Source organism: Amblyraja radiata, chromosome 5, assembly GCF_010909765.2.
Source record: "Amblyraja radiata isolate CabotCenter1 chromosome 5, sAmbRad1.1.pri, whole genome shotgun sequence".
NCBI lineage: Eukaryota > Metazoa > Chordata > Chondrichthyes > Rajiformes > Rajidae > Amblyraja > Amblyraja radiata.
The window spans coordinates 75,494,343-75,507,270 of NC_045960.1; the positions used below are offsets into that span (position 1 = coordinate 75,494,343).

At 40.3% G+C, this 12,928-nt stretch overlaps 1 protein-coding gene across 2 annotated transcripts in view; it reads right to left on the reverse strand.

Moving 5' to 3' along the window:
- Positions 1-4,030: 4,030 nt before the first annotated feature.
- The window catches only part of vsnl1 (visinin like 1), a 104,861-nt gene continuing 95,963 nt past the window's right edge, over positions 4,031-12,928 (reverse strand). For both annotated transcript variants that reach the window (XM_033021563.1, XM_033021564.1), the window contains exons 3-4: positions 9,039-9,254; positions 4,031-7,229 (exon numbers count right to left, since the gene is read on the reverse strand). In XM_033021563.1, the coding sequence (XP_032877454.1) occupies positions 7,032-7,229; positions 9,039-9,254 (414 nt within the window). In that variant the 3' untranslated portion in view covers positions 4,031-7,031. The remainder of the gene's footprint in view (positions 7,230-9,038; positions 9,255-12,928) is intronic.

Consider the following 12,928-nt stretch of genomic DNA (forward strand, 5'->3'; position numbering starts at 1 on the left):
CCTTATCTACACTAGTGCCACATGCTCGTGCTTGGTTCGTACTTCTCTAAACCTTTTCTATCCTTGTACCTGTCCAAATGTCTTTTAAATGTTGTTATATGTAGAACCTGCCACAACTACCTCCTCTGGCAGCTCATTCCATACACCCACCACCCTCTGCGTGAAAAAGTTGCTGCTCAGGTTCTTATTAAATCATTCTCCTCTCCCCTTCAACCTATGTCCTATGGTTCTTGATTCTCCTACTTTGGGTAAAATCCTCTGTGTTTCACCCTATCTACACCGAGTCACTCAAATATTTTGTATCCATCTAGGTTGTTGGCTTCCTACCTGCTGCAGCTGGAGAAAGTAGTGTCAATGAGCTCACTTTAGCTCATCCAGATTGTGATCCACTTGCCACTAACAGCTCTGCAATCTATGCATTTCACCAGACATGGCCATGTTTGATTTACTACTTTATATAACATGTAATTTTCTGGAAAATAATACTTGATTTTGACAGCAATCCTGTATTACAATAAACTTGGGAAAAATACTACTGGTAAAGCTGTTTGAGCAGATAGAGCTGCTGCGTCAGTGCCAGAGACCTGGTTTCGAACCTGACCTCGGGTACTGTCAGTGTAAAGTCTACACCTTCCCCCTGTCTCCTTATGGGTTTCCCCTCTCCATGTAGGTGCTCGAGTTTCCTCCCACATCCCCAAAATGTGCAGATTTGGAGGTTAATTGACCCCTGTAAAATTACCCCTAATGTGCAGGGAGTGGATGAGAAATTGGGATAACATAGAACTAGTGTGAACGAGTGATCAATGGTTGGTGTGGACTCGATGTGCCGAAGGACTTACTTCTGTCAAAAACAAGTAGGACGAGGGCAAACTTAACATTCTAACTACCCTGTAACTAATTCTCTGGGTTTACGATGGTGACATTTTATAAGAATATGTTGTTTTTGCACAGTTTCTTTGAAAAAAACATTGGGTAATTTAGTATCAAGTAAGTTTGTGAGAACTCATTTAGAGCTGGATGCAACTAAAACTAAACCAATTTGCTAATGTTAAAGGCAAGAAAATAGTGATGCTGGAAACCTGAAACAACAATTCTGATAAAAAGGTAATCAACCTGAAATTTAGACTATTATCTAAATGGTGGCCGACTAGGAAAAGGGGAGATGCAGCGAGACCTGGGTGTCATGGTACACCAGTCATTGAAAGTGGGCATGCAGGTGCAGCAGGCAGTGAAGAAAGCGAATGGTATGTTAGCTTTCATAGCAAAAGGATTTGAGTATAGGAGCAGGGAGGTTCTACTGCAGTTGTACAGGGTCTTGGTGAGACCACACCTGGAGTATTGCGTACAGTTTTGGTCTCCAAATCTGAGGAAGGACATTATTGCCATAGAGGGAGTGCAGAGAAGGTTCACCAGACTGATTCCTGGGATGTCAGGACTGTCTTATGAAGAAAGACTGGATAGACTTGGTTTATACTCTCTAGAATTTAGGAGATTGAGAGGGGATCTTATAGAAACTTACAAAATTCTTAAGGGGTTGGACAGGCTAGATGCAGGAAGATTGCTCCCGATGTTGGGGAAGTCCAGGACAAGGGGTCACAGCTTAAGGATAAGGGGGAAATCCTTTAAAACCGAGATGAGAAGAACTTTTTTCACACAGAGAGTGGTGAATCTCTGGAACTCCCTGCCACAGAGGGTAGTCGAGGCCAGTTCATTGGCTATATTTAAGAGGGAGTTAGATGTGGCCCTTGTGGCTAAGGGGATCAGAGGGTATGGAGAGAAGGCAGGTATGGGATACTGAGTTGGATGATCAGCCATGATCATATTGAATGGCGGTGCAGGCTCGAAGGGCCGAATGGCCTACTCCTGCACCTAATTTCTATGTTTCTATGTTTCTATGTTTCTAAATCTAAACTCTCCCGTTCCACAGATTGCCGAGGTAATCCAATTTGCTGCTTCAATTTTTATTGTCAATTGATGAAGCAATTTTCTCAATATTTTACTCCTTATAGAAAAGGTAAAATCTTTGCATTGTATTGTCAATTTAAAAAAATCTATTTCAAATCCTTCAGTCAACAAATGTAAAAGTAAGAATATTTATTGCGGCTCTGCTTTTAGTTTATGAAGAATCGTGAGCTGGTTAAATGTAAGACATTGGTCTAGCTTGAAGGCACATTTTTAAATCGAAAAAGGAAAATGCATCTTCTCCGGATTCTGCATGAGGTGATTAAGTGTAAAGCTGAGTGAATTCTTCACAGCAGATTCTGTGAAGGTTGAACACACCCATCAGGAGGTCCTGGATGCAATGGTAATAGAAATATTTGCAAAGGAGATTGAAACTTGAAAGCCAGACCATTAAGGGAAACAGAGAACTGCACGAGACAAAGATCATAAAACAGCCTTAATTAGACCCCAAATTGTGCTTTCATCTACTGCCATTTGTACAGCATGAAAGAAATGATTGGAGACCAAGTTAATGGATATTTTTAACACAGAGATTGACAGATTCTTGATTGGTACAGGTGTCAAGGGACATGGGGTTGAGAGGGAAAAATAAATCAGCCATGATTGAATGGCAGAGTAGATATGATGGGCCAATGGCCTATTTCTGCTCCTAGAACTTACGAAATGGTTTATCATGGTATTTTCCTTGACCAGTTCCATAGTTGTAGAGTCATAGAGCGTGGAAACAGGGCCTTTAGCCCAACTTGCCACGCCAACCAAGATGCCCCATGTACACTAATTCCACCTGCCTGCTTTTGGCCCATATCCATCTAAACTTATCCTATCCATGTACCTGTCTAAATGTTTCTTAAATGTTGTGTTAGTCAATAGAATGCAAGAGTTGATATTTGTTCTTTATAAATAAAGTGAATATCAATTTTATAACCAGGCTTTTTTTTCTCCTAAATTAAATTATCCCAATGATTTAACTTAATGTGTCTGAGCATATTACCTGAGGGATTAACTTTACATTGTAAACTCTTTCAATGTTGCCTTCCTGTTTTGTCAAAATGAAAGCACTGTAGAAAATGCATCTAAAATGTTCCTGGCTATGTATTTTTATTGGTTGGAAAGATCTATATACAGTAAGCCTGCAATGTGAGTACAGGGTTGGCACCATGCTGCAAGTAGTATAATTCAATCAGTATCCACATTTTCATGGGGAAAGCAATGGATCAAGAGGCAAACATTGTATGGTAAAACTTGCAATCTTCCCCCTCCAGCCCCAAACCCACAGTTGGGTAAACTGCGGTCACTTCCACCCTTCAGCTGCAGAACAAGGTTGGAAGAGAGCAGCTCTGTTTTCCCAATCTTCTCCTGTATCCCACCTTACTTCACTCTACATAATTAGACAGATGGTAGGAGGGCTAAATACAACAGTTGCAGGGTCAAGATGCAACAATGAATTGAGATGGCCTGGCATATTGCTTTGTTTCGTAGACAGGAGCTACATAACATCCTTTTGGATCCTGGTCTTGAAGACCACTCTGATCATTACCTGCATTTCCCGATAAGGACAAAGAAAAGGGCCATTTTGGTGCCTGTGTGATCCAAGCAAAAAAAAAAAACATAAGTGACTGAAGACTCAACAATGAACAGTGCTCCACTACTTAACAGTGAAGATATGAATCCAGCCCAGTGCAACCAAAAGGAAATTAGATGAAGTACACGTATTTTAATTGGTACATATGTTGATCTGTACATACTAGATTAAGAGGGGGGGGGGGGGGGGGGGGAGAGTAGGGGGGGGTTTAAGAGGAGATATTACCTTGTGCTATTTACTCTATTATTAAATTTTGATGCTAATATTGTCACTCCTAATTCATCAATGTATATTTAATTTGTTTGAAAACAAAACAGTACCTGATAACCATCTTTATTTTGTCCAACAGATTGGGACGTCATTGATATATTATATGAATAGATGGGGCTCGATAAAATGTTCCACTTTTAATTCTACTGTTGGATCTTCAATTGTTGCAACATAGATTTGTATGTGTGAACTGGAAGAAATGACAGGTATAGTTTCCGTGATAAAGTATGTCCATGTCACTGTTTATTTGTTTCACATGGTAGCACAATTTCATTTTAACAGATCTGGGTTTTGTTTTCTGCACAATTTATTTTTGAATGATTTACGTATTGATTCATGACATTTATAAAAGCCATAACAAACATATAGGTACTGCACCGAACACTTTCACCAACATCTTGTTTACATTGCATACATAAACGGGAAAGGTTTGGTAAGCTTTTATTCATTGTCCTTTTGTTAGAATAGATGAAGCGTTGTTCTGGTTTAAGAAAACATTTAAGTTTCAAAATCGTTTATTAAAAGATAGTTTCCCCAATTACACCCCGTCACGAGAGAGCCTCACCAGCTGAAAGTTCACACTGAGCATGTTGAATGTGCTCACAATTCTACACTGGATTCAATGTTGCCTGATAATCTTATAGTTGTAATATTGGTGCATCTATCATACAACCATCACATTCTACACTTAAGGATTTAAATTACTGACCAATAATCAGCGCATCGCAGAGAAAGTGTCTTCAAATGTATCTGTGGTTTTATCCTAGACTTTGCATCCAATCTTTTATGAAGCTGGCTGCTTTAGATCTGTTGTTGAACATGGAAACGGGTGGTGTGTGGAACTCATCTTCTCTAGGCAGAAAAAGCTAACAATAGTACAAATGGATGGTGGAAGCAGCAAGTTAAAATTAAAGAGAGGTGCACTTTTAAATGTACCCGAATAAGTGGATGAATATTTATTGCCGCATTTGTCCAGTTTCAAAATGATGATCAAGTATCCTTCAGTCTTGGTCAGCGATAAGTGAGGGAGAAGGATTGGCTATAAATTAAGGGTAGATAGTCGAATGTGAAAGAAGAGATATAGTGGTGTGGTATTTAAACTCATTGTTAATAATGACCAAAGGAATTATGCTAGTGTGAAAAAGATAAACTAACCTGAAGAGCAGCATTCCCGGAGCATGATGTTTTTAACAGCAGGCAGTATGGTCAACACCATCAGTATCTGCTCTTTGACCTTGTATCAGACAACAACCTCATGAAACTAACACAATACACAGTCGCATATTTACACGCACTTTGGCGTGTGCAATGTGCACAATAGGTCACTATGTGTAGGCTTCTTCGACTTCCAACAACTCTGAATGACTGGTGCAACTCGGTATCACCTTGAGAACATGATCCTCTGCTGTCAAAATACCTTGCTGGACTAAGGTTGTGGCTTATCCTATGTCTAAGCAGTTGAATTCCTTGGAAATCTTCCACTAACAAGCAGGGATTGTCACCTCTATTATAAAACTCCCTACAGTGGAAGGTAGTAAAAAAAAGTGATGGAAAAGATAGATAAAAATGCAATGCCAAAGAAAAATTGCATCCAAAAGAAATATATTGCAGAATAAATAAGATTGCAGGAAGAGGACAGTTTCAAGTAAAATATAAATAATTATCTGATTGCTCATGCATTAGTCACCAAATTATATGTCTTTTAGGATTTGAGTATGATAAATGGTAAAATGTTAGAAAGCAATATGGGTATGCCTACCAGTCTTTAATAAGGATTTTAACTCAGTAGTACAAGTCTCCTGTAATTCCTGTGCTGACTTTAGAAACTTGAGCAATATATTCTGAATGATTTTGTGAAACAATGCCATAACTTTCTGCTGAGCACGGGTTGATGCCAGTGATGCACAAGAGCCAGATTTATGAATCCCAAATTTCTGCTAACAAAACTTTGCTCAAAAATGAATGGTGACTGTAGTTCGCACTTCATTATTGTGGAGGGTAAGCCTATTGGTTGTAGGCAGATCACCTAAAACATGAAACAGTAACAATGAATGATTGAGATGTTACTCAAAACTTTGGTTATTTTTATTTCTTTGACTTAAATTTGGGGGGTAGTTGCGCAGACTGTAGTTTAAAAATATAATTTTTTACTGTTTAGGAGAATGTTGGTTTTCAAATGAATCACAGGTTATGGCATAGTACTACAATAGATATTAGATCACAAGCCCAATTATAAGAAGTTTAAAGAAATAAAGCAGTAAAGAAAAAGGTCTTCTTTATGTTGCCTCTCTCTCCTTTTAAAAACGTGTACTAATGCAGTTTTACAGTTTTCTTCTTTCTTTGTAACAGTTAATGTTTATTGGATTTCTATCAATGTAATTTCAAACTACCGATAAGGTACCAGTGGAAAAGCTCTAAAAAAGCATTTAAAAAAGTCACTATAACCATTTCTTGGCAGTTGCTACTTTAGTTATTGTAGGAAAGGTATACAGTAAATGTTGGAGAACTCTTACCTCTGGGTATTTTTAAATATTTGCTAAAACTACAAACTCTTTTTTGCTGTGTTGAATCTTGAGTGTCTATGTTTGAGAAAGATGCTAATTATAAATGCTGAATCCATTATGTGTTAAAAATTGCCGCAGTTATTTTTTTGAGGTATTTTAGTCCTTATTTTTGTTTGTAAAGGGTTCAAAGAATTGAAAGAAAACTCAACAAAAATGAATGGTACTAGTATCCAGTTAAACAAACACATTTACATAATGCCTACTGTCTTTTTTTTTACTAATCAGAATCTGCTGCCAATATTTTCCAAAATTCTCATCTCTGATCTGCTACAATATTTGGAGGAAAAAGTGATTTCTTATAAACATCAAAGTTTCATGCCTCATAAGTGAAACACATTGCAAGCTCCAGTGGAACATGAACAATAATAGCATCATTTAATGCAACACGATACCAATGCACAGGCCTCTGAGGAATGAAGTTTATATGATAATGAAATTGCGCACACTTCACTTTTGGCAGTTTTTATATTAATTTAAACTTTTTTTTTGCATATGACATTCTCATGCACACAAGTGTTTCAACACAAGAAGCAAGTCCATTTAAAGATAGTCCAAGCACTTTGTTTTCGAGTGTGTGTATGGATGTAGCTGCAGCTGCTAACTGAATGAAACATTTGAATTTTGTGCAGTCCATTATATACATGAGTGCTGGCTCACTTCTGAATGTCACATTGCAGGAGTAACACAATCGATGGGTCGCTCTTTGCTGCTTCTTTGAATTCATCCAACGTGATCTGGTCGTCATTGTTCTTATCCATCTTACTGAAAATCTTGTCGACTCGTTGTTCTGGCGTTAAACCATCTTCATTCATTTTCATCATTATGACTGTTCCTACCATCTTATAAATGGCCTTAAAGTAAAGAATAATTATTTAAAGTTGGTGATTGTGGTGGGGAAAGAAAAAACTAATTTGCACTAAACGTTTTGCATTGACCAGTAGACAGACCATGAGAGAGGAAGAGAGTCGCAGGGATGGAGTCATGGAGAGAGGGAGTAGGGAGGAAAGAAGACCGAGGGGCAGGGGAAGGAGGCGAGTGAGGAAGAAGAGGTGGAGTGGAGGAGAGGTGGGTGAGGAGTAAAGAGGAGATGAGCGAGGCTGGTTGGGAAAGGGATAGAGGCAGATTGAGGATGTTTTGAAGGTGATGGAGGCTAGAAATGAAGGATGGGAGAAGGATGGATTGGAGGGAGGTTGAAGGGTGGAGGGAGTGTATAAGGACGTGGAAGGCACCAAAAAGAGGGAGGGATAAATAGTCGGAAGGAGGAAGGGTGCGGAAGAAAGAAATAGAATAAGGAGAAAGAAGAAGGGCAGAGAGATAGGGAATGGACGGAGGGGAAATGGAGGAGAGGGGAGATGATTGGGAAAGAGTTAAGCTCCTGTCCCACGATGCGAGTTTACCCAAGAGCTCTCCCGAGTTAAAAAAAAAAAATCAAACTCGTGGTAAGTATGTAGAATGTACATAGCAGGTACATCGGAGCTCATGGATGTCTCGTAACGGCTCGTAATGCTAATGGCAGGTACTCGGGAAACATGGTAACTCGTGACGATTTTTCAACACTGTGAAAAATGTCCAAGAGTAAAAAAATACTTGTGATGAAGTACCACAAATTTGATTTTTTTTAACTCGGGAGAGCTCTTGGGTAAACTCTTATCGTGGGACAGGGGCTTTAGGGGTATGGAGTGTGTAGTGAGAGGAAGGAAGGGGGATGGGGATGAAGGGAGAGGGGAGGCAGAAAGAGGAGAGGGAAGGAGTGCCTAAGGAAGAGAGGAGAGAGGGAGGATGTTATGAAATGGGTAGGAAGATTAGTTGGTACCTGATACATTGGCTTAGTGGGTATGACAGTAGAGTGATGCGAGCTTTAAGAAGCAAAGGGAAGTGAAAGTAGCGATTTTAGTGCAAACACTAATATTCGGAGGATGGCAATGCCTGCTTGGAAGCCAAGGAGGGAGAGGGAATTGCCGGAAATAAAAAAAACAAAATAAATAAACTGTTTTTGTAACTCAGTGGGTTGGCAGCATCAGTGGAGGCGATGGACAGATAGTGTTCCAGTTTAGGATTCTTTTGGCTGATATCTTTTCGTTTTCAGATAGAAAAGGGAGTGAGAGGATGAATCTTAAGAGTCATCAGTAGTCCATCTGCATTGTAATATCCTCACTGTGGGGATAATTGGCTACATTGTATGCTATTGGTAAGTATTGTCTACTTTACTAGTACCTTGTTCTGGGTGGTATTAATCTCAGCAATTTCCGTACTGGAGTGGCATATAGGCTCTGGATTCTCTGGTCAGCGGCGAGCTCTTCTGGCTTGTTGCTGACCTTCAAATTACGGTACGTCAGAGCACTCCGTAATACAAATTCACTAACCTTGCCCAACGCTTTGGCAGATAATCATTCACAAATACATCAACCTGGCAAGTGTGCACATGTTGTGGGAAGCAACTTGGATCTCTGATGGCTTGTATCACCTCAAGAACAATCAATCCCACTTTTTGTTAATTAAATTCTTGTTTAAGAAATCAAGTTTGTTTATCATATTTTTTCATAAACTGTGGGAGCAAAATCCAAGAGGGGATGACGCACTTGATGTACATCGGGATTTTGGTGACATGCTGTAGATTGACAGTCATTGAAAAGCACAATCTGCAGCGGCATGTGTCTTACCTCTATGATCTCCAACATTTCCACTCTTGTTATTTTACCATCACCATCTAAATCATACATATTGAAGGCCCAGTTTAGCTTCTGTTCAAAGCTGCCTCTTGAAGTGATGGAGAGAGCACAAATGAATTCTCTGAAGTCGATTGTCCCATCACCATTTTTATCAAAGGTTCTGAAGGCATGCTGAGCAAACTTAGATGCATCGCCATATGGGAAAAACTAGAGAGAAAAGGAATGCAGACATTAAGTAAAGAATTCAAATCTATATATTTCTATATATAGTTCCATGCATAGGAACAATACATGGCAAGAATTAGAAGGTGCTTATTAGGAATAATTCCAGATCGTGATATAATATTCTTCATCACATGTAACCACAGCTTTAAAAAAAATATATAATTTGAAGGTAATAAAGGCCAAAAATACATAATGCACAAACTCAGGAAAAGAGCGAGTCTCTGGATTATAGATGCTGTATCTATGGAAAACATCAGTTAATGTGTAGTGAGGCACAGGTTTCACTTTATTTTGTTGATCACACAAGCTAAACATTTAAAATAGATAGTTGGACTGCTTGGTGTTGAAGAAATGAGATCAGCGACTGTGATCTACTTGTATCCTGTTTTCTGAACTGCTTCAAGCCAGAAGATCAGAGGCATACACAAAGTGCATGGAAAGGAAATGCAGTATCAATACAAGGATAAACATCTACCAAGATGCCAACAGATGATTCAGTCGCAATGTCCAGCCTTGCAAGTGGATTTTTTTAAATGGCTTAGTTTTGCAATAAGACTCAATAATTTTCCAACCCATATTTTAGGAGAGACATGATTTCACAGATCCATTGAATAGTGCAGCACAGAAGATGGCATCATTATGAAATTATCCGGTTTAAATACAAACCAATATAAAATGGCAGATTTAGTATTTCTAAGCTACAGTATATCTTCCATTCATCGTTTAATTTGTGCCAAAGATCATAATATAGCACTTGAATTTTATTGTTTTGTTCTGGAGTACATCACATTAACATGGCATTCTCTTTCCCGAATGTTGACCAATAATGTAATTATACTGGATCAAGATAAAATTACTTGCAGGTTCATAAATTACAGTTAAATTTGGAAAATACCATGTCATAGTCCGGAGGAGGCGCTGTCCTGAACGGCTGCCTGTCCTGCAGCTGTCCGTTTTTTCCCCTTCTTTTTTATTATTTTTAGTTCGTTAAGTGTACAGTCAGGGGGTCTAAATCTTTTATGTGTGGGGGGTGGTGGGGGGGAAGGGGGAAACTGCTTTTCTAAGTCCCTACCTGGTCGGAGGGGTTGCCTTCCTCCGAGCAGCGTCTTCGACCTGTCCTCGCGGCCTACCAGCGGGTCCTGGAGCGACGTTTCCCTGAGGGGACCTGGCCAGAACATCGGCTTTGGCGGCGGCGCAGAACGTCGGCGTTGGCGGCGGCGGCGCAGAACATCGGCTTTGGCGGCAGTGCAGCGCTGGAGCGCTATTGCGGAGCGGGCGATGCCTTTCCTGGGTCGCCGCGCTGGGACTCCAGTATGCTTGGTACCGCCGAGGAAAACATCGTGGAGCCGCGGTTCTGCGGAGCGGCCAGCTGCGACGTTTGAACTTACATCTCGCCGAGATCACCAGTGTGCGGAGCTCCGTCTGGCGTGGTCTGTTGGCTTGGAAGCCGCAGGCTCCGGTGGGAAGGCGGCCGTTCCTGGCACCCCAAGCTGCTGGGGGTTCTCCCGACGCCGGAGTACCATCACCCGGCGAGAACATCGGGCGCCGTGGCGGCGACTGTGGAGGCCTCAATAGGCCCGACTATGGGTGGACAAGAGGATGGGGACTGGACTTTGTGCCTTCCCCCACAGTGGGAATCACTGTGGGGGGATGTTTTGGTGTTGAATTTCTTTATGAATACTGTGCTGTATTTTTATTAGTGTGCTGCAAGGACATCAGAATTTCCCCTGAATAAGGGGATTAATAAAGTATTTATCTATCTATCTATCTACAGCATGGAAACAGACCTTTCAGCCCAACTCATCCATGCCGACCAAGATGCCCCATCTAAGCCAGTCCCATTTGCCCATGTATGGTCCATATCCCTCTAAACCTTTCCAATCCTATTACCTGTTCAAGTGACTTTTAAATAATGGCATAACTGGTAGAGTGCCAAAGACCTGGGTTTGATCCTAACCTCCGGTGTTGTCTGTATGGAGTTTGCACGTCACCCAGTGACTGCGTGGGTTCCTTCTGGGGTGCTCTGGTTTCTGGTTTTGGATATATAGGTCTCAAAAATTGCCCTTAGTGTGTAAGGGAGTGGATGCGAATGTGGGATATCATAGAATGTGTGTAAACGGGAGATCGATGGTTGATGTGGACTCTCTGGGCCTGTTTAGCTTTCAACCAATCAATGGTATGCTGTTATTATACCTGTCTCAACTACTTCTTCTGGACGCTTGTTCCATATATCCATCACCCTCGAGTGAAACTTGTTCCACAAACCCATCACCCTCCTATTAAATCTTGCATCACTCACCTTAACTTATATCCTCTGGTTCTTGCCTCCCATTCCCTGTAAAAGACTGTGCATTCACTCTGTCTATTCCTCCCATGATTTCATACACCTCTATAAGATTATTACTCAGCCTCCTGTGCTCCAAGGAATAAAGTAATAGGGAAAAGTCGGGCCAGCTATCTCAGGCCCTCGAGTCCTAGCAACATCCTCATGTGCTGTATAAAAATTGTACACTCCACTAATAATGTTTAACACCATTCAAGTATTATTGCAAAACACAAGCAGGCAATATGGCTCAAAGGGCCAAATGGCCTACTCCTGCACCTATTTTCTATGACTTGGTCAAGTTCCTAGTCCAACTAGGACTAACAGCCTTTCAATGGCAGTGGTCAAAGCAAAACAATATCACCAACACACGCCCATATTACAAATGGACGAAGACACTTCAGCTGACTTTCTCTCATTGAATTTCACTGTGATTTAAAAAAAATCAAGTTAACCAGACACAATATGCCTTTTGAATCTTTCATGGTTGAAAGTGACCAAATCGTTCAGGATTCAAATTTGGAAGTGCAGGAAAATTGACCATATTATCTTTTTTTCATTTACAACGTGCCTAACTGAATTACTTGGAAAGGATTGTAAAAAGTAAGCTAGAGAAATCTGACCAGAAATGTTTCATACTGGTTTCTCGGTAAACCATCACAAAATCATGAAGTTACCTTTGCATACTCATTCACATAGGAATGTCCAACATTGAATTAGGTTGTCTGATGGAAACTCTATAATAATAATAAGGTTTTTCTTGTCCGGCTCATCTTTAAATACTTTTTTTTTTAAACTAAAAACATTTAGAGGCAGGCATGAATATTTTTCTGTGTTTATATCAGTTTTGATCTGCTTGTTTAACAAAATGCAATGTTTGTATTCAGAGTTCCATGGGTCAAAGTTTTTCTCAAAAAAAATAATTGAAAACATAACAGACAAACATATGTATAAAGTTGCCCACTCCAGTATTTTTGTCTATTTTCGAAATCCAGCTTCCCTGATCCAGTCCAAAACCTTGACTCGGCATGGATCACTTTGGTTTCATTATAATGAACCTAGGTGCCTCTCCTCCCTAGTATTCTACTAACCAATGTAAAGTCTCTAGAAAATAAGGTTGAGAACTTGAGAGCAAGGCTGTTTTACCAAAGGGAGATCGAATGCTGTGTGTTCTGTTTCACAGAGACATGGCTCACCACTAGCTTCCCCAGATCTCCAGTCTGAAGGTTTCTCCATTCATTATATCAACCAGATGGCAGGGCAGAGGTGAAGGTTTCATGGTAAACTCTTTGTGGAGCTCAGACATAGCGTTCATGTCCTATCCTGGTCTCCG